General features: G+C 35.1%; 1 protein-coding gene across 1 annotated transcript in view; it reads left to right on the plus strand.

Moving 5' to 3' along the window:
- LOC136034530 (cellular tumor antigen p53-like) overlaps positions 1-21,758 on the plus strand; it is a 46,969-nt gene that overhangs the window by 2,942 nt on the left and 22,269 nt on the right. Inside the window, exons 2-4 of the mRNA XM_065715791.1 lie at positions 7,289-7,379; positions 14,479-14,634; positions 16,362-16,560. Coding sequence (XP_065571863.1) covers positions 7,289-7,379; positions 14,479-14,634; positions 16,362-16,560 — 446 coding nt within the window. The remainder of the gene's footprint in view (positions 1-7,288; positions 7,380-14,478; positions 14,635-16,361; positions 16,561-21,758) is intronic.

The raw sequence follows: 21,758 nt of genomic DNA on the forward strand, positions 1-21,758 counted from the left end.
ATTAATTAATTTTACCAATGTTATGGCGTTTTCTTCTTTGCACTGAAAAAATGTAGCATTATTTTGTTGAAAACAGCATGGAGAAAACATAGTATTATTTTGTTGGAGACAATGGATAACTTGCACTTCAATTGAAAATTTGTCATTTTTAAGAGCTTAAAAAGTGCTTAAATTTGAACTTGTGGTAGAAGCAATTAAGTTAGTTATATTGACTGTCTTATATTGACTGATTAACTGTCATAATTTTTTGAAAGTTTGTCATTCTTAAGAGCTAAAAAAAGTGCTTAAGTATCAATTTAAGGCAGAAGCGATTTTTATATTTGTAAAGAGCATAAAAAAGCATTGAGATGTATATTCACTTTATACAGAAGCCAGTTATATGGTTTGCTATAAATTTACCAAAATTTTACCAAGAAGATTAGGCTCTTGTTAACCTACTATGCACATTTTGCATCATGCTCTTGTAAAATAGGGGTGGTCCAAAAGCCCATCTCTATTTTCCTGGAAAACCAACAAAAAGTGGCCTTTCCCAAAAATAGATCTTCTACCCTAGTCAGGGAAGGTATTGCCAGACTCCAATGTTAGTCCTCTTCTGATTTGTGAGTCTTAGAAATTTGGGCAAAAGTATAGCAGTTCATATAACTGGCTTACCAATAAAGTGAATATAGCACTCAATGCATTTGTATCATGTTCTTTATGAATATAATAATTGCTTCTAGTGTAAATTCAAATTTAGACACTTTTTAACCTAGCCTATCCAAAACTAACCTTATTATAAATAATTTTAGTGTTGAGAAAAAGTAGCATTCTTTATTCAAGAACAATGGAAAAAGATGGCACTTAGAAAATGTAGTATTATTTTGTGAAAAACAAGTGATTACTCATACTGTAATTAAAAATTTTTCATTTTTAAGAGCTCAAAAAGTGCTTAAATTTGAATTTATGGTAGAAGTGATTATTATATTCATAAAGAACATACATAAACCATCAAGTGGTATATTCACTTTATTGGTAAGCCAATAAATATGAATATACAATATGAACTGCTATAATTTTACTGAAATTTGCCTGCTAAACAGGTATATCAGAATTTTGACAAAACAAAATTTTCCAATTTTTCTTTTTCTGGTTTTAGTCTTGAAAATACAATCCCTGCCATTTAAGCAGGCCTATAATTTTAGGCATAAAAATATGTTTTTTCTGAATTTAGGAGATGTGTCTGTAGATTTTGAAACCTCATAAATTGCGATTTAGCAAAGTTGTGAAGCTGAAAACAGTTTCCTTGTACTTTGTTTAAGCACAAGATCTGTTTTGTAAGGTTTCACTTTTACAGGCCTAACACAAAGAGTTTTAAAGGTCAGTACCCTCTAGGTAGAGAAGGAGCAGAGGCAGATAATTCAAAAATTAGCTAAACTAGAATTGTATCAACTAATTTATATGGAGGGGGGTCTAGGAGTGATTTGTCAAAAACCCAAATAAGATCATAGAAATTGTGTTTTTGTAATCTTTTCAGCCTATGGAGTTTATTTGTTGTTGTGGTACCAATCAATACCCACTTGTCCAATTCTTGTTGTTTATTGTCATTTTGTAAAGAGACAAGCCTATGGCTTACTCTGTTTTTTTTTTTTTTTTTTTTTTTTTTTTTTTTGTTTTTTTTTTTTTTTTTTTTTTTTGAATGCCTTGTCTGCCTTGTCTCCTCCTAGATAGCTGCTATTCTTAACCTTAACTCAAAAATATTATATGTTGATGGATTATTCAAACTTGTTTTGATCTTTGGCTCATGCCATTGAATGGACATTGGCTATTGAAAATATTTCATAACCTTCTTCTTCTGTTTCAGCAAACAAGGGCTTTTCAGTCAAGACTTTCAGCACTTCTCCTTTTGATTCACTCTGAGATGAACAGAGCTACTGAATTAGTTGCTTCTTATTTATCCTGAATATATTCAGATTCCTTTCCATAATTCTTTTGATTCTAGGAGTTGAAATATAAGAGGATAAACCTTGAGTTCTGAGCTCTGTGTGCAGGTATAGTCAGATAGACTCTTAGCTGATAGTGATATTTTGTGGTGTTTGAATTACTTTAACAGTTTACATTGCAGAGTATACTATGCAGATGTCAGCATATTAGATTCAAATAGGCAATGGTCAGTTGTTTTATTTTTTTAATTACAGTACCTGCAAAGAGGGGAGAGGGAACCAAGTCACTTGAATTAAGTAACTGATATGAAAACACCTGAAAATTTAGCCTATTTGAGCCAGACTGAATTCTATGATACATTTGACACTTCCAAATATGAAACCAAAATTTTGACTTGGCATGTTCCAGGTTGCTGGCCTTGCATCAACCCACACTCAATGTGGGTTATCTTTTCAGCAATGCATGGTGCATGTACAATTTCATTATAATATGTGTTGAGTAAAATCTGAATTTCAAAAACTCTAATTCCAGACATCTGGGAGGTGAAATACTTGTTTGATCTTTCTAAGGATGACATCACTTATGCTTACAAAAATGGGCAGGCCAATTTTGCCCTAGTCACAAATTTTATATCATTTGCTGGTATCTCTTGATTTGCAAGGATTAGTTAGGTTTGACATGACAGGAAAGGGGTTCCTGATTGCCAAGTGATCTGAAATTTGGAATACTATAAAATAATACTGATACTTAGACTAAAAGACAAGGACGTCTTTTCCATATAGAGGAGGGGGGAGTATTGTAAGAAGTATAACTAAATGAATATAAACATATTGTTGATTAAATGTTAAAAAATATTCCTTTTCAAAAATCCAATTAAATCCCATTCGAAAATCTTTATCAAGTTTTAGCTGGTTTGGCACACGTCAGTTAATCGCAGAAAAGTTGCTGGCTGGAAAAATGTATTTTTTTGGGAAAGTATAAAAAGTAAAGTTTTCTAGCCTTGGCTCTTGTTGTTAAGATATTTGTCATCTAACTATACTGCAATCAAAAAGATATAGCATAAGTCTTAAGTGAGGTTGGTTTAAGTTTTAGGTTTTGTTAGGCGTTTTTTATAAGTGTTATTGGTTGTCTTGTGCTTGCCCTGCATTTTCAGTTACTACAGTAGTTGAAAGAGAACCTTGGATTTCCTTAGTTTGGACTTGGTCAGGACCAGCGCATACTTGCCTAGGCATTCAGGATCAACTGTGGTGTTGTGGATATTACGTCTGTGGCTGCTAGTAATGGGTGTTTTGAAACTGGCGGTCTTGCCTTAACAAGCATTAAGGACCCTCGAGAAAGATTCGCTCCAGGCAGTTGACCATTGGGCTAGTACAGTCTTCAGTCACAGCAAACTGAGTGACGAAAAGCATTACACTTCCAATAGAAGTGGCTAAGGATAGCCTCTCTTTCAAAACTTTATATTTCTAACTTAAAAGCAGCAAAAAAAAGTTAAGTATTCCTGTCATCAGCTAGTTGGTTAATGAAAATTTTTCTGGGGAAAAGTTACTTCCCAGCTAGATGGTTAACAGGAATTTCTAGGGCAATGTTGTTTGTCAGTTAGTTGATTTACAGAAGAGTTTCTGAGGCAACCTCTTTTTCCAGCTAGTTGGTTAATACAAATTTTTCTGGGGAAAAGTCACTTGCCAACTAGATGGTTCACAAACGAGTTTCTGGGGCAATGTTGTTTGCCAACTAGATGGAATCAAAATCAAATAGCTAAGGGCATCAAGTCATGGCTAATTGTAAAAAAAGCCAAGACACAAAGTCCAATTGAGTGAGAGGCAATTGTGGCATTAAACCCCTTATTAGGATTGTTTGAACATGATGTTAGTTCATTAGAGTGAAAGGTTAATGGTGCTGGATATTTGACTTCTCTTCAAGAGAAAAAAACAGCAAAGGTGAATCCAACCCTAGCCCTACCAAGTGTAAACTTACCAACATAAAAAATAAACTACATCCAATAGAAATTTATTAGCAGAATGTTGTTTTTCCAGAGTAAAGGATGTGTATTTTCGACTGCTATAAAATACTCAAAGTCCCAAAAGGATTCTGGTAATAGTTGGTTCTGCACAAGAATGGCAGTGCTACTGCTAGGTTAACTCACATCAGAGTGTTTGGCAGCATGGGAGTGAGTAACAGAAGTATCAAATGTTTAGTAGATTAAGACTGTTCATAGTTAGCAGGTGCATATGCAAATTCATTCACTCCACATTGTGTTTGTATTGTTTGGAACTTCAGATTGATAAAAACACCTTCATTTATATTCCAGTGTTATTCTGAGTCATTTTAGTCATTTTCTGAGACGCAAAAGCTTGTGTGCTACACAAGATTTAAAACTAACATGGATGATCAGTTTTGGAGCATAGTGCACATATGACACTATTTTGGCAAAGGGAGTTGTGGTTACTCAAATGACCCTTTTGTATACAACAGAAGCAGCAAATAGGAGCTTTACAGACTGCAGGTATATGTCCATAAGTCTGACAGTTGAAGTACCAAGCAGGCAAGGGTACATAGTCATCAATTTTCATCTATTCATTTTTTGAACCCCAACAGAGTGCAAGATGGCAGTAGTCAGGTCATCATGGTGCAAGAACCCCAACTTATAAAACTGGGTTTTTCTGATTTAATAGCCTCTGCTATGTTAGTTGCTGTAGTCAGGTCACTGACAATGAGTTACCACAAAGACTTTATGTAATCTATCTGCTCCTTATGGTCATTCAATTGTTAGGTGGATTTTTCGAAACAACTGAGTAAGAAGGCTTCAGGGGCTGGACAGGCGAAGGGCTGTTATGCAACTGAACAAAATTATCTAGTTTTTTGCACATTTCATTGGCTTTACAGGACAACATGGAACTAACTTTCTCTGTTATAAAGGACACTTTTTCAGCTCATAAACCACAAATCATGGTAGTACCACTTTTCTTGATACAATTTTGAGGGTTTTCAAAATATCCAGACAGTTATTTGATGCCTTCTGCCTATCTGTAGAAATAGATCAAGCATTTGCAAATACCTAAAGTATTTTCTTTAGTTAAAGAATCTTCTAATTTTCAAAAATTCCAATTAACATTCCCAGCATTACAAGTCTGACCTAGAAAGTCAAGTACTGGGCACCACACTGGTTGATTAATAAACATTCTGGACACCATTGTCAGCAGAACATGGGACCAGGACAATACAGATGTGATGCCACCTTCCCCCTGGGATATACCCTGATAAACAAGGGATATGTCACTCCCCATTCACATAGTCACTAAACTTTAAAGCATGAAAATAGTTAGAATGAAGGGATGGAGATTCCATTGCTTAGAGTAAGCAATTATACCTGGACAAAGTTTACATTTTAACAAAAGTAGCAGATCAGTGAAGGAAACTTTAGGGAATAGACAAGTGTCCAATCCTGGAATTATCTGAAACTTCAATCATTTAACAATATCTCTTTCTTTTAGCCTGTGTGAAAAGTAATGCATTCCCCTATTTTTGATCAAGAAAATGAAATTCTTCTGACAATACTTGGGGGGGGGGATAAGGCAAAATATTTTTTTGGTTGAATTGAATTAATAGCTCTATCATTGAAATGGAACTTTGTATACAAGTCAATGTCCTCTTGGTTTTTGCAGACACAAATAGTTTCAAATCATGTGGCTATCCATTTGGAAAAACAATATATCTGACTGCACAAGATAGAAATAAAGAAAAAAAGAGAAATGTCAAAAGTAAATCTATTTCCACTTTTAAAGCACCAAGGACAGTTTAAAAAAATAGATTATTGGCTAAGTTAAATGGTAGATAGAACTGGGTAAGTGGTAATCTACACAAAAAAATGTATCTTAGAAATAAAAAAAAAATCAGAATTAAATTTTCTAACGAAATAGATGTCTCTATGCAGTGTTTAGAAATAGCTGGTATGAAGCTTAAAAAATCAATCTATAAGGGAAAAATAAGTTAAAACATATGGCATCAAACTACTTAAAACGTTTTGGCTTTTCATTGAAGGTAGAATTGTCTTTAGGAACCAACAAATTGTTATTGTTTGAGGTTTAATGATCAAGCGAGTTGTCAAACTAGTTCCAATTTGTTCCTGCGATTTGGCTTGCCACCACCGACTAAAATTTGGCTCTGTCCTCAAAACTTTATATTTTAAAACATGCAAAAGAAAAAGCATATAAAATTGTTTTGTTTTTTTTCTGATACAAATAGACCAAAGATGGATCCAAAGAGACAAAAAATGTTTTATTTTGATGTCTCTGACACTTTGAGAAAATACTGATACTACATTATAGGAAAACTTGCCTCCAAGGAAAATCTTGCCCCAAAATTTACAAATAAAGGAAAACATAATACTTAAAACAAGAAAAGTCAAGCTCAATTTCCTCCTGTTGAACTTTTTCCACAAGAAAACCTCACCCTTAAGTACTTTCTACCAACAAGCTGAGTCTTTGGGGCCAAACAACTATTAGCACTGCTTGTTAAAAATATTTCTCATCTACATTTAAATGATCAATTAATGTCCAATGGAGCTTGTCTTCTGAGAAAGTAAATGTAAGTTTCTGACAACACCTCCCTTGTGCTTACCCCTTGAATTAGCTCTCTCCCTAATTTTTACAATCACTCCTTCCATAAAAAATGTCTTGGAAAAATATGACACAAGAATTGCTCTTTGCTAAGCCAATGACTCCAAAAGGCTCGAAGTATATTAGAATAGGATAATATTTTATTATAAAGCAAACTCTTATACTGCCAAACTTGTTGCCTTCAGTCAGCTAGCCTACATAGTATACAAAAATAAAGAAACACAGATATATAAGTGAAATATTAAAACACTGCCTACAGTGATGAACCAAACTGGTTGGTCATATAAAATGAGTACAATGAATAAAATGAATGAAAATGAGTACTTAAGTACAAAAACATAAGTACATAAGTAAAATGTGAGTAAAACAAGTAAAATGAATAAAAATGAGGGTACAAGTAAAAACATAAATACATTATAAAACACATACAGCAATGAATCCAACTGGCCAGTCAAATAAAAAAAACGAACACATTAACGATACAAATTACACATTAACATGATGCATTACAAATTTCACTTATTTATGCTTTCGAAAATTAGATATTACCATCCTTTCATCTTATTTATGGTATTTGTTATTGAGTTTGAGGTAAATTAGTGCTGGATGGTTAAATGTTGGTAGATTCATTTAGACCTTAGTCTATATCCCTCCCATAACAGTATTTTACTCTTGTGTTATTTGATAATTCTAGAAAGTTGGTTTTCTTGTAGCTTGATATGTTTTTTTTTTTATTATTATTATTATTTCAGGGAACAAGGAGGAGAAATCAATGATATTTTTGAACTAATATCATCAAATCCAAATCTAGCTTTGACAGCTTTCCAGGATTCTACAAATAATGTAAGTGCTTTATTAGTTAAAAAGGAAGTAAATTCAGATCAGTTATTACTTCTACTACTATTACAATGTTGTAACTTCGTACACGGCAAACACAGATGAAAATTCCTCCATCCCATGCACAAAGTATTTTGCTTTACATCTTGTTTTGAGGCCTTGTGTTTAAGATTGTTCCTAAGCAATTTGTGTCAGGCATGTTAAGCATGTCCTCCTTTTTTTCTTTTGATTACTATTGTTTCTGTCCTATATTTAGTCATACTACAGATAGCTTTTACTACAGGTAGCCAAAGTGGTAACAGTGCTTAGATTCCCTGCTTGTGTATATTTCAAGGATGAGGCAAAATACCTCATATTTTTGTTTTTCCACTTTATACATTTTTCCTGTAACCTTTACATTTAAGTTATGACACTCTCACAGTAGAGAAATTTAGGTTCTTCTTCTTATAAAAGCTATGCATTTTATCAGCTACATTAATATTCAGTTCTCCAAAATATTTGTCTTCTTTGCATGTACCTTCACTTATATTTGCTACCACTTAGCTAAGTTATTTTCTATGAACTAGATTTAGACCTACAAATATACAAAAAAATGTGAAGCCATGGTTTTTGGAGGGAAAATGTTTTGATATTCAGAAAAATATACTTATTAGCACATCCAAAATCACTGTTTTAAAATTTTAATTAAATTGTTTTCATATGTCTTGAATTTAAAGATCTAAAGGGCAACATGGTATTGATTTGAAGAATGTGGACGATCATTTCATTTCTTTAATAAAAAAAATCTGTAGCTGCATAAGACATTAAGCATGAATCACTACCTTTGTTGCAAGGCGACTTTGCAGCTTTCTTAGAACTACTTTGGTGGAGCTGGTATTTTGCCAGGCTTCAGTGCAGTTGTGTGAGTGTAATATAGATATTAAAGACTCGTTATTGCCCAGGAATGGAGGCTGTGCAGTTCTTAGTTCTTACCAATATTTTGTCAAAGTGTATGTGACTTATCTCGTTTCTACTAAATATTATTATTTGTTGTTACACATGCGAAAGATGTTTCTAGCACACAGATATCGGTATGAGTAAAATTGAGTCCTTCCCCCCTTGTACCTCTGAAGTTGAGATATTTTTTCACTTCGGCCTCTGATCTTGACTAGGGGGGAATGACATATTGAATAATACAATTTGCTGTTCGTGATATCATGTTCAGTCTTTTCGGCTTGGATCAATAGAAAATGGCCGTTCAATCCATAAAACATTGTATAAAGCAAAGTTTTATGTTTTCCCTCCATTACCCCTAGAAAAAGAGATGGTTCTCTATTGGTAATTTCAATACGTTTATGAGCAAATTTTTCCAAAGTTGTTCCCAAGAGACCCTTCCCTATGCAAGCTTCAGTGTAAAACGAATATATGAGGCCTACCCCCCCCCCCCTTATCCCTATATGGAAAAATCTTCTAATATATCTCTAAGGTTGGATCACTTTGCATGAATACTGCTTACTATGAACTATTTAGTTTTAGTTGCTTAATTTTGAGGGGTTGGGGGCTGTTTATGGTCAGTTTTAAAGTGATAAATTTAGCAAATTGCTTACGTTCTGTATCATATTTCAGAGCTGCCACATGTCAGAATTTAAATCAAAGTCAGGAATTATGTCTTGTCAGAATAAAACCATAAAAGCTACGTTTTTTTTATGTAGCCTAACTATAGATATGGATAAAAAAGAATATTGTTTGAGTTTTTCCAAAAAGTTGCTTATGGAATTAATAAGGCTCAATGTCAAAATAGATGTACATGATCTGCTGCTTCCCAGCAGAGCTGTTGCGACACAAGCAAAAACAAAACCATTGCTAACTTTCAATCAACACCCTTTGTTTGAGTTTTTCTAGGAAGTTGCTTGTGGAATTAATAAGGCTCAATGTCAAAATAGTTGTACATGATTCTTCATAGCCCAGCTGTTGTGACATCACAGTACATAATTAAAAAAGATAAGTTTTAAGGCTTGTTCACGAGGCTAATGCCAGGAAAAGAGATCCAATTAAATGAGGCATGAGCATGGGTAGATGCTATTTAAAAAGACATTTGGAGACTGATGTAAAGGTCGGGAAACATACACCTTGACTAGTGAAAGATTTCAAATAATACCTACCGTTTCGGAGCATTAGTCAGGAGATATGGTTCAATCTGCTTCCCATGATTTTCTTTCGTAATATTGGAGGATTTTCTTATCTGACATCTAAGATTTATCAGGTTAAATTTTTTTTCGTTACGCTAAATATTAGCAGTTTCATTTATTTTGGTTAAAATTCAAGTTGTAACAGTATGCCCTCATAACTTAACAGCTTCAAACTGCAACTTCCTAAAGTTTAAGTTTGGTATTTAACACAATTTTATTTTGACAGGAAATATGCCATCAAATGGTTTGTTTTTAAGACTAAATTGCTCCAACTTTCACAAGGGTAAGTTTGGACTAATTTCAGTGATGCTTTGCATGTATGTGTTCTCTGTTTACAATTGTAGGCGGGTCCTTTTAGTCATGTATGTCGTTTCTAAAGCGATTTTGAGATTTTGGCAAACTGAATTAAAAGTTGTTTCTGATCTGGTTTCTGATTACATAAAAAAAAACTAGTTTTTTTAACTCAAAGTAAGGAGCGACATTAAAACTTAAAACGAACAGAAATTACTCCGTATATGAAATGGGTTGTCCCCTCCGCAATCCCTCGCTCTTTACGCTAAAGCTTTTAATTGTTTTAAGAAGCAGAATTGTGGCAAAGAGTCAAACTTTAGCGTAAAGAGTGAGGGATTGCGAAGGGGACAACCCATTTCATATATGGAGTGATTTCTGTTCGTTTTAAATTTTAATGTCGCTTCTTACTTTCAGTTAAAAAAACTAGTTTTTTTTATGTAATTTCTGAACGTTTTTGAATTAATGCATGTTTGATTTTGGCTCTCCACACATAAATTATTAAAATGAAATTTGCATATTAATTCCTTTTTTGGCTAAATGGCTTTCTCTTAGTTTTGATCAGACGATTTTGAGAAATAAGGGATGGGGAAGGAGGCCTAGTTGCCATGCAATTTTCCGGTTACATAAAAAGGCAACTATAAATTTTAATTTTTAACGAATTTTTTTATTAGTAAAACATATACGTAACTTAAGAATTAACTTACTTAACAAACTTTTATATTCTTTAATTTTTATTATGTATATGAGGGGGTTTGTACCCTCGTTAATACCTCGTTCTTTACACTAAATCGTAAGTTTTGTCCCAATTCTTTAAGAATGACCCCTGAATCAGAAAGGCCGTAGAATAAATAGTTGAAATTCTTAAAAATACTATAGCATAAAGAGCGAGGTATTTATCTCCTCCTAAATACCTCGCTCTTCATGCTAAAGTATTTTTAGAACCCCTCATATGCGTAATAATCTCTGTTCTACTCTTTACTTTCAATTGAAAAAAACTTTTCCATGTTTATTTTTTCATTGTTTTTTTTATAGTAATTTTAGAAAATCCTGCGCCCTTTTCATTGTATTTCTGTTCCCCCATGACATATTTATCCAAGGAAAGATCCTCCCACATAGCCCCCTCCCCTCAACCCACCCCCAAAACCAAAAAAAAAATCCCCTGAAAACGACTCTACACTTCCCAATAACCATTATTATATGTAAACACTGGTCGAAGTTTGTAACTTGCAGCCCCTCCCTCAGGGACTGTGGGGGAGTAAGTCATTCCCAAAGACATAGTTATTATGGTTTTTGACTATGCGGAACAAAATGGCTATCTCAAAATTTTGATCTGTTGACTTTGGAGAAAAAATGAGCGTGGGAGGGGGCCTAGGTGCCCTCCAATTTTTTTGCTCACTTAAAAAGGGTGCTAGGACTTTTCATTTCCGTTAGAATGAGTCCTCTTGCGACATTCTAGGACCACTTGGTCGATACGATGATCCCTGGGGAAAAGAAAAAAACAAACAAACAAATAAACACGCACCCATGATTTGTCTTCTGGCAAAAAAATACGAACTTCCACATTTTTTTAGATAGGAGCTTGAAAATTTTGCTGTAGGGTTCTCTGATACGCCGAATGCGATGGTTTGTTTTTCGTTAAGATTCTGTGACTTTTAGGGGTGTTTTCCCCTATTTTCTAAAATAAGGCAAATTTTTTCAGGCTCGTAACTTTTGATGACAAAGACTAAATTTGATGAAACTTACATATTTAAAAACAGCATGAAAATTTGATTCTTTTGATGTATATTTTAGCATCAAAATTCCGTTTTTTAGAGTTTCGTTTACTATTGAGCCGGGTCTCTCCTTACTCCTTACTAGTTCGTCTGAGAACAATTTAATTGTTCCTTAATTTAGTTATTAGATTTCTCTGTTTCCTGTTTATTAAATCGTGGAAAATATATACATTATGCATTGTATTGATTAATATCTGACTGATTCTATTGTTTCCTTTTCTGTAAATAGTTGTCTTTTGTGGAATCGGTTTTCATTTGTAGCAAAAGTTCAAAATTAAGAGTCTAGCTACCTTTGCTTTGGTCAGTAAAGTTGTGCGCAGTTTGTTATCATGGAAATTCAATGCAAAAAAAGTCCACAGTTAAATATTGTAATTTACAGCATATATTTTAAGACTGATGGTTTTTATGGCACTTGACATTAACCAAGAGACATATAGCAATCGCAAATTATGTCGGTCTGTCGGTCTGTCTGTCGGTCCCGGTTTTGCTACTTTAGGCACTTCCAGGTAAGCTAGGACGATGAAATTTGGCAAGCGTATCAGGGACTGGACCAGATTAAATTAGAAATAGTCGTTTTCCCGACTTGACCATCTTGGGGGGGGGGGAGTGGGGACCGGTTAATTCGGAAAAAATTGAAAAAATGAAGTATTTTTAACTTATGAGCGGTGATGGGATCTTAATGAAATTTAATGTTTGGAATGATATAGTGGCTCAGAGCTCTTATTTTAAATCCCGATCGGATCTGATGACATTGGGGGGAGTTGGAGGGGGGAAACCTAAAATCTTGGAAAACACTTAGAGTGGAGGGATCGGGATGAAACTTGACTGGGAAAAATAAGCACAAGTCCCAGATACATGATTGACATAATCGGAACGGATTCGCTCTCTTTGGGGTAGTTGCGGGGGGTGATTCTGAAAAATTAGAAAAAATGAGGTATTTTTAACTTACGAACGGGTGATCGGATCTCAATGAAATTTGATATTTAGAAGGATATCTTGTCTCAGAGCTCTTATTTTAAACCCGACCGGGTCTGGTGACATTGGGGGGGGGGGGTCGGGAGGAGGGAACCTAAAACTTGGAAAACACTTAGAGTGGAGGGATCGGGATGAAACATAGTGGGAAAAATAAGCACAAGTCCTAGATACATGACTGACATAACCGGAACGGATCCGCTCTCTTTGGGGTAATTGGGGAGGGGTTAATTCTGAATAATTAGAAAAAATGAGGCATTTTTAACTTACGAACAGGTGATCGGATCTCAATGAAATTTGATATGTAGAAGGATATCGTGTCTCAAAGCTCTTATTTTAAATCCTGACCGGATCTGGTGACATTGGGGGAAGTTTGGGGTGGGGGGAACCTAAAATCATGGAAACGCTTAGATTGGAGGGATCGGGATGAAACTTGGTGGGAAAAATAAGCAGAAGTCTTACATACATGATTTACATAATTGGAACGGATCCGCTCTATTGGGGGAGGGGGTTAATTCTGAAAAATAGGAAAAAATGACGTATTTTTAACTTACGAAGGAGTGATCGGATCTTCATGAAACTTCATATTTGGAAGGACCTCGTAACTCAGGTCTCTTATTTTAAATCTCAACCGGATCAATCGTAATTGGGGGATGGCAGTTGGGGGGACCGGAAATCTTAGAAAATACTTAAAGCGGTGAGATCAGGATGAAACTAGATGGGAAGAAAAGAAACCTGTCTAAGATACGCGACTGACATAACCGGACCGGATTTGCTCTCTTTGGTGGAATTGGGCGGAGGGGGGTAATTTTGAAAATTGAGGTATTTGTAACTTACGAAAGGGTGACCAGATCTTAATGAAATTTGATATTTAGAAGGATCTTGTGCTTTAAAGTTCTAATTTTAAATTCCGACCAGATCCTGTGACATTGGGGGGAGTTGGAGGGGGAAACCGGAATTCTTGGAAAACGTGAAAATTGGGGTATTTTTGTCTTACGTATAGATGATCGGATCTTAATGAAATTTGATTTTTAGAAGGAATTAATGTCTCAGAGCTCTTATTTCAAATCCCGACCAGATCTTTTGACATTGGGGGGAGTTGGAGGGGGGAATCTTGGAAAACACTTGGAGTGGAGGAATCGGGATGAAGCTTGGTGGATAGAATAAACAAATGTCCTTGATACGTGATTGACGTAACCGTACTGGATTAGCTCTCTTTGGGGGAGTTGGGGGGAGGGGTTCAGTGATTTGGCGAATTTGGTGCTTCTGGACGTGCTAGGACGATGAAAATTGGTAGGCGTGTCAGGGAGCTGCACAATTTGACTTGATAAAGTCGTTTTCCCAGATTCGACCATCTGGGGGGCTATAAGGGAGAGGAAAAACTAGAAAAAATTAGGTATTTATAACTTACGAGTGGGTGATCGGATCTTAATGAATTTTGATATTTAGAAGGACATCGTGACTCAGAGCTCTTATTTTAAATCCTGACCGGTATTAAGCCTCTTATTTTCCTTTTTAAATCAATCTAATGATTCATAGAATTTTGTTAGAGCTCATACCATATGATCTCTTGGCTCTTAGCTCTTCTCGCCTCGTCACAAGTGCCATATGAGCTCTTAGCTCTTGTTTGTCATGAGTATGTCATGAACATGTCGTCAAGTCTGAGTGAAGGTGAATGCTTTCCTTTCATTGTGGCAAAAAAAAGAAAAAAAAATATCAAATTACGCATGCCAATGCTGTGGATTTTGAGCCTTAAACATTTCGGAAAAATTAATTTATGGTGGTTGTAGTTTTCGAATTAATATTTATTCAGAACGTTCACAGAAAAAGAAACTTATTCTTGGTATTGGAAAATGCTAAATTTACTCTTTTTTCTGTTGAATTTCTGTTAAAATGTTTCAGAATGACTCGCTAGATTTGGCTCCGGCTGTTGCGCCTTTAAGAGTGAGTCACAATTCTCAAGTGTCCCATTACTATTCACCAATATATAAAGGAGAGTTTGGCTTTGAAGTAGCATTTGAAGAGAATGGGCAATCGACAAAATCCTGTAGCTGGACAGTAAGTTCAATATTTCTGGATTTATTTTAAGTTGCCAATTGAATGAAAGGATTTTCATGTATTAAAAGGCTATAAAATAGTATACTTTGTTGCAATCTGTACCATTAAATACATTAAGTTTTTTTTTAGCACTGAATTTTATAACGCCATATAAGAAAACCCACCCGGGTTCCAACTTAGAAAAGGCTGTATTACAGTTTTGGCTGTAACACGCTGCAACCAGAGGGGCTCCCAAGCTGAAGGATCCTACTTTTAATCTAAATACGGAATATCTTTTGAAAAACATACTCTATCAAGGACCACTCCTTATTAAAATCTTTACAATTAATTTATAATGAGGAATTAGGTTAGTCTATTAGAGACGTGAGGGAAATCTTCATCATTCTTTACTTCTCTGTCAAGTGAAGAAATAAGTTGCTTTACACCAATGAAAATATTGCACAACTAAGGAATAAGGCCTTACAGCCTACAATGATGTATAGACGTTTATTGGCTGCATTCGAAGGTCTCAAAATCTTAGAGCCTTATTATTTTTATATAAAATATGTTTTTGACCTTAGTCATGACAAGAATAGTCAATACTAGAATTTAGCTGTTGGATTGTAATTTTGAGGTTTTTAGCCATAATATTATTTTTGTATTATCGTTGTTATTATAAATATTATTTTATCAAGAATGATCAACACTATTTTTGCAATTATAGCTATTACTGGTAATTCACTGTTGCACCAAGGCTTCTGAGGCCAACACAGCTCCTTCTCCCTTCACCAATCTAAAGCTTCATCACTCGGTACCCACTCCCGTGAAGTTCCACTTTTCTTCGTATTCCTTCTTAATAACCCCATTTGGGGACGAGGTGCTTTCGATTTGGCCTCAATTGGATGACCAAATAGAACAAGCGGTGACAATCTGCCATCCTTCATCTGTAATGTGTCCTAGCCATCTTAACCTTTCTTTCATTAAAGCATTAGAAAGTGGTGTAAAATCACATCATATGTGCTTGTTGATATACATACGGTCAGTTAAATGGGTAGCTAAATCATTCGTTTACAATTCAAAGGACCTACGCTCAGAAAACCATATTTGACCGTGCTAACTGGTTTCCAATCATTTTCGACTTCTGAAAAAGGACTAAAGCTCTCAATTTTCGATTGAATAAGCATCTTCTGTTATTTCTACTACCATGAGGTGGAGGCTGGGGATGAGAAAGGGGCGGTCCTCCTGTACGGAATAAATTCTTCCAATTTTCGGATTTAATGTTACTCTTTACTTTCAAAATAACTGCATAGCACAGAAATCACGAGGGATTAAACATCAATTTCTAGATTCCACCCCTCCCGCTCCGTACCTTCCTTAGAAACTAATACTAGACTGTATGGGGCGTGTCTTAAAATCGCATTAGCCATGGCCTGTTTTAATCTGGTCGGGTCAAATTTAAATCATAAAATGTATTGAACGCGTTTTTAGAATTTTGTTTTAGTCTAGAAACTTCAGGAAGTAAGAATGTTGTCATCAAGTTGTTTCATTAATATGTGTTTATCTCCTAACTAAATATTGCCTTCAATGTTTTAGTGAGATTATCTTTAGCTAGAAGTGTGCATTTGTATATACTTGTGTTTTTGCTGTAGTGCGCAGGTTGTGTCTGTATTATGTGTAAAACCTCCGGAACGTTCGGGAATAAAATATTCACTGTCATACTTGCGATTTTCCCCAATTTTTCTTTTCAGTATTCCTCAAGTCTGAAGCGGCTTTATGTTAAAGATAAGACCGTGATTCCGTTCCTTTTGAAAGTTATGTCTTACGCACCATATGTTGACGAGAATCTCTACGTGAGGGCTCAGTTGCAATTTTCAGATCGTCAATATTTACAAGATATTGTATCAAGATGTCCTAATCATACAACACCGGATCATCCAACAAACATATGTAAGAATGTTTTTTGTTTTTTTAAGGCTGTGGAATAATTTGAATGTTATCGAATAGGATAGGATATATTTATTTACTACAACAGCTGGAGCTAACATGAGTATGTCATGATTAAAAAAAACAAGACACAAAACAAGATTAAAAAAAAAATAGCAACAGAAAAATATTAAAGCACCATGTGTGCTTCAAGGTCAGTAAATTAAAATGAGTCATAAATAAAATTAATATATGTAAAGAGTCAATTTTCACGGTTAAAATAACGACCGCTTATACAGAATATATCAGAATACTAAAAATATAAATGGTTGGTTCATTCGAAAGCACTCACAGGCAAAAACCTGAAATCAACTACATCAAACATTAAATATTTGTCAAGTTAATGTTATTAAAATACCGAGTAAAATAAAGGACACAAAAATAAAGGATTTGCAATATCTCTCGGTACTATAGGCTGGTTTAGTAATTCTTTTTTATTTGTTGGAGTCTAGTGTCTGGTCCTTCAGTAGGGGGGCTTTCAAGGTTGTATAGTTGACCACGATGAGTTGGCGAATTCAAACAATTTAGTCCAAATCGATATGTCTACAATTCTCAAATAAATTCAAGTTGATCTGTTTCAATGCATCATCATATGTTGAGCAGTTTTGTCCAAGTATAATTTTTACAGCTCTTTTTTGTGTCATCTTAAGTCTATCTGATTGATCTTTCGTCAAACCTGGATGCCAAACTGGAGATGCATACTCAAGAGAACCTTTTTAGTCTCGTGACCACCTCCCCTTCACCCTGAAAAAAAATGTACAAAAGAAAGATGAATGGTCACTTAAAATAGCAAAAAGTACAATGTCAATTTAGCCAAACTTAAAACTGTCACAGATTAAAACCGACAAGGATGATTTTATGCCAGTAGTGTTTCATGGTGTAACACTTTTACCATGAATAAATGTGATATTGCTGCGCCCCCTCCCCGAATCAGTATAGCGTTGTTTGTCGCAATTGATGGTCATGTCGGAAGTTTATTTTCATCCAGTTGATTTCCTAAATATTTGAAGGCACTGTATTTTAAAGGTTTAAAAATATTGATGCTATTTTGTTATAATTAGTTAAACTAAAGGGACTTTAACAAATATAACGACATCGAAAAAGAATTCATGAAAATTGGGGTTTTATCTTATTCTTTTGTATATTATATGCGGAAAAGATAACAGTAACTGAAGCGCGTTTGTTCAGAAAATTACAAATTATACTCTGGCCTTTTTGGGGTTTTGAGGGGTGACAAAACCACCCATATTTTGGGTAATTTATGTTTGTTTTAAGTTTTGCTTCCTTGTTCAGTGCAATTTCTGCCTGAAACTTCTATTTTTATGTAATCTCTATAAATTTTTGTAATTTCTTTTTTTTGTATATTCGTACTTTATTGGGTTATTAGCATTAATATTAATAAATATGTAATAGTCAAGTATTAAACTTGCAATTGTGTCCGGAGGTCGCAGGTTCGATTCCTGCCACAGGCATACTTTTAACTTGCGATGACGTAGTGGATAAGGCTGCAACTTCTGAATGAAGGTTGCCAGGTTCAATGCTAAGTGCGGAAAGGCAATCGAATAGTAGTAAGGGTTGAAGTTCGTAGTAGTAACATTGATAATTCTTTTTTCATAATGATAGTTAATGTTAATTGATACTACAAATTTGGTGTTAGTTGTCGTGGTTAGAGTAACTGCACAATTCAGATTTTCTTCAGTGCTGCAATATTAGGGCACACAACTGTTCTACGGGGAATTATGCCCTCTTCAACTGCCATTATTTGAGCGTTGCTAATTATCATGCCCCGGAGTATTTAAGAAATAATATTTTTTGTTATAAGTTTGTTTGATTCCAAAGCTTATGAATCGTAATTAATGTACAAAAAAAAGAAACAAAAAGAAAAGCGATTATTTTCTGTCAGCAAATAGGGAAAACAAAGAAGTGTCTCGGCAAGGACCTCAGCTGGGTCCTCATCAACGTGGAAAAAAATATATATACTATAAAAAACAAGAGCTAAGAGCTCATATGGCACTTGTGACGAGGCAAGAAGAGCTAAGAGCCAAGAGCTCATATGGTATGAGCTCTAACAAAATTCTAAGCAGGTAACGAACTGTAGTAAGGAGAGACCGGCTCAATAGTAAACGAAACTCTAAAAAACGGAATTTCGATGCTAAAAGATATATCAAAAGAATCGTATTTTTATGCTGATTTTAAATATATAAGTTTAATCAAATTTAGTCTTTGTCATCAAAAGTTACGAGCCTGATAAAATTTACCTTATTTTGGAAAATAGGGGGAAACATTCCCTAAAAGTCATGGGATCTTAACGAAAATCGCACCATCGCATTCAGCGTATCAGAGAACCCTATAGAAAAAATTTCAAGGTCCAATCTACAAAAATGTGGGATTTCGTATTTTTTGCCAGAAGACCAATCATGGGTGCGTGTTTATTTCTTTGTTTGTCTGTTTTTTTTTTTGTTTTTTTTTCCAGGGGTCATCATATCGATCAAATGGTCCTAGAGTGTTGCAAGAGGGTTCATTCTAACGGAAATAAAAAGTTCCCTTGCCCTTTTTAAGTGACCAAAAAAATTGGAGGGCACATAGGCCCCCTCCTACGCTCATTTTTTTCCCAGAGTCAACGGATCAAAATTTTGAGATAGCCATTTTGTCCCGCATAGTCGAAAACCATAATAACTATGTCCTTGGGGATGACTTACCCCCCCCCCACAGTCCCTGGGGCAGGGGCTGCAAGTTACAAACTTTGACCAATGTTTACATACAGTAATGGTTATTGGTAAGTGTACCGACGTTTTCACGGGGATTTTTTTTTGGTTTGGGTGTGGGGTTGATGGGAGGGGGCTATGTGGGAGGATCTTTCCTTGGAGGAATATTTCATGGGGGAAGAGAAATTCAATGAAAAGGGCGCAGGATTTTCTAGCATTACTATTAAAAAAATGAAAATATAAACATGAAAAAGTTTTTTCAATTGAAAGTAAGGAAAAGTATTAAAACTTAAAACGAACAGAGATTATTACGCATATGAGGGGTTCTAAAAATACTTTAGCATAAAGAACGAGGTATTTAGGAGGAGATAAATACTTCGCTCTTTATGCTAAAGTATTTTTAGTAATTTCAACTATTTATTATATGGCCTTTCTGATCCAGGGGTCATTCTTAAAGAATTGGGACAAAACTTAAGATTTAGTGTGAAGAGCGAGGTATTAACGAGGGGACAAACCCCCTCATATATATAATCAAAAATATAAGAATATAAAAGTTTATTACGTAAGTTAATTCTTAAGTTATGTATTTTTTTACTACTAAAACGTTCGTTAAAAATTAAAAGTTCTAGTTGCCTTTATAAGTAACCGAAAAAATTGGAGGGCAACTAGGCCTCCTTCCCCACCCCTTGTTTCTCAAAATCGCCTAATCAAAACTAAGAGAAACCCATTTAGCCAAAAAAAGAAGTAATATGCAGATTTCATTTTAATAATTTATGTACGGAGAGCCAAAATCAAACATGCATTAATTCAAAAACGTTCAGAAATTAAATAAAAAAAACAAGTTTTTTTTAAATGAAAGTAAGGAGCGACATTAAAACTTAAAACGAACAGAAATTACTTAGTATATGAAAGGGGCTGCTTCCTCCTCAACGCCCTGCTCTTTACGCTAAAGTTTTTTACTGTTTTAAAAAGAAGAGTTGAGAGAAAGAGTCAAACTTTAGCGTAAAGAGCGAGGCGTTGAGGAGGAAGCAGCTCCTTTCATATACGAAGTAATTTCTGTTCGTTTAAAGTTTTAATGTCGCTCCTTACTTTCATTTAAAAATACTTGTTTTTTATTTAATTTCAATAGATTGATTTAAAATGAAAATCAGCGGCTTAATGCCAGTCAGGATTTAAAATAAGAGCTCTGAGTCACGATGCCCTTCTAAATATCAAAATTCATTAAGATCCGATCACCCACTCGTAAGTTATAAATACCTAATACTTTCTAATTTTTTCTCTCCCTTTAGCCCCCCCCCCCCCCAGATGGTCGAATCTGGGAAAATGACTGTATCAAGTCAATTTGTGCAGCTCCCTGACACGCCTACCAATTTTCATCGTCCTAGCACGTCCAGAAGCACCAAACTCGCCAAATCACTGAACCCCTCCCCCAACTCCCTCAAAGAGAGCTAATCCAGTACGGTTACGTCAATCACGTATCAAGGACATTTGCTTATTCTATCCACCAAGCTTCATCCCGATTCCTCCACTCCAAGTGTTTTCCAAGATTCCCCACTCCAACTCCCCCCAATGTCAAAAGATCTGGTCGGGATTTGAAAAAAGAGCTCTGAGACATAATTCCTTCTGAATATCAAATTTCATTAAGATCCGATCACCTATTTGTAAGATAAAAATACCCCAATTTTCACGTTTTCCAAGAATTCCGGTTTCCCCCTCCAACTCCCCCCAATGTCACAGGATCTGGTCGGAATTTAAAATTAGAGCTTTAAAGCACAAGATCCTTCTAAATATCAAATTTCTTTAAGATCTGGTCACCTTTTCGTAAGTTACAAATACCTCAATTTTCAAAATCCCCCCCCCTAACTCCACCAAAGAGAGCAGATCCTGTCCGGTTATGTCAGTCACGTATCTTAGATAGGTTTTTATTCTTCCAATCCAGATTCATCCTGATCTCTCCGCTTTATGTATTTTCTCAGATTCCCCCCCCCCCCAATGACGCTGGATCCGGTTGAGATTTAAATAAGAGATCTGAGTTACGAGGTCCTTCTAAATATGAAGTTTCATGAAGATCCGATCACTCCTTCGTAAGTTAAAAATACGTCATTTTTTCTAATTTTTCAGAATTACCCCCCCCCCCCCAATAGAGCGGACCCGGTCCAATTATATAAATTGCGTATCTAAGACTTCTGTTTATTTTTCCCACCAAGTTTCATCCCGATCCCTCCAATCCCTTCAATCTAAGCGTTTTCCATGATTTTAGGTTCCCCACCCCAAACTCCCCCCAATGTCACCAGATCCGGTCGGGATTTAAAATAAGAGCTTTGAGACACGACGTCCTTCTAAATATCAAATTTCATTGAGATCCGATCATCCGTTCGTAAGTTAAAAATACCTCCTTTTTTCTAATTTTCCAGAATTAAACCCCCTCCCCCAACTACCCCAAAGAGAGCGGATCCG

This window comes from Artemia franciscana, chromosome 1, assembly GCF_032884065.1.
Source record: "Artemia franciscana chromosome 1, ASM3288406v1, whole genome shotgun sequence".
Classification (NCBI taxonomy): Eukaryota; Metazoa; Arthropoda; class Branchiopoda; order Anostraca; family Artemiidae; genus Artemia; species Artemia franciscana.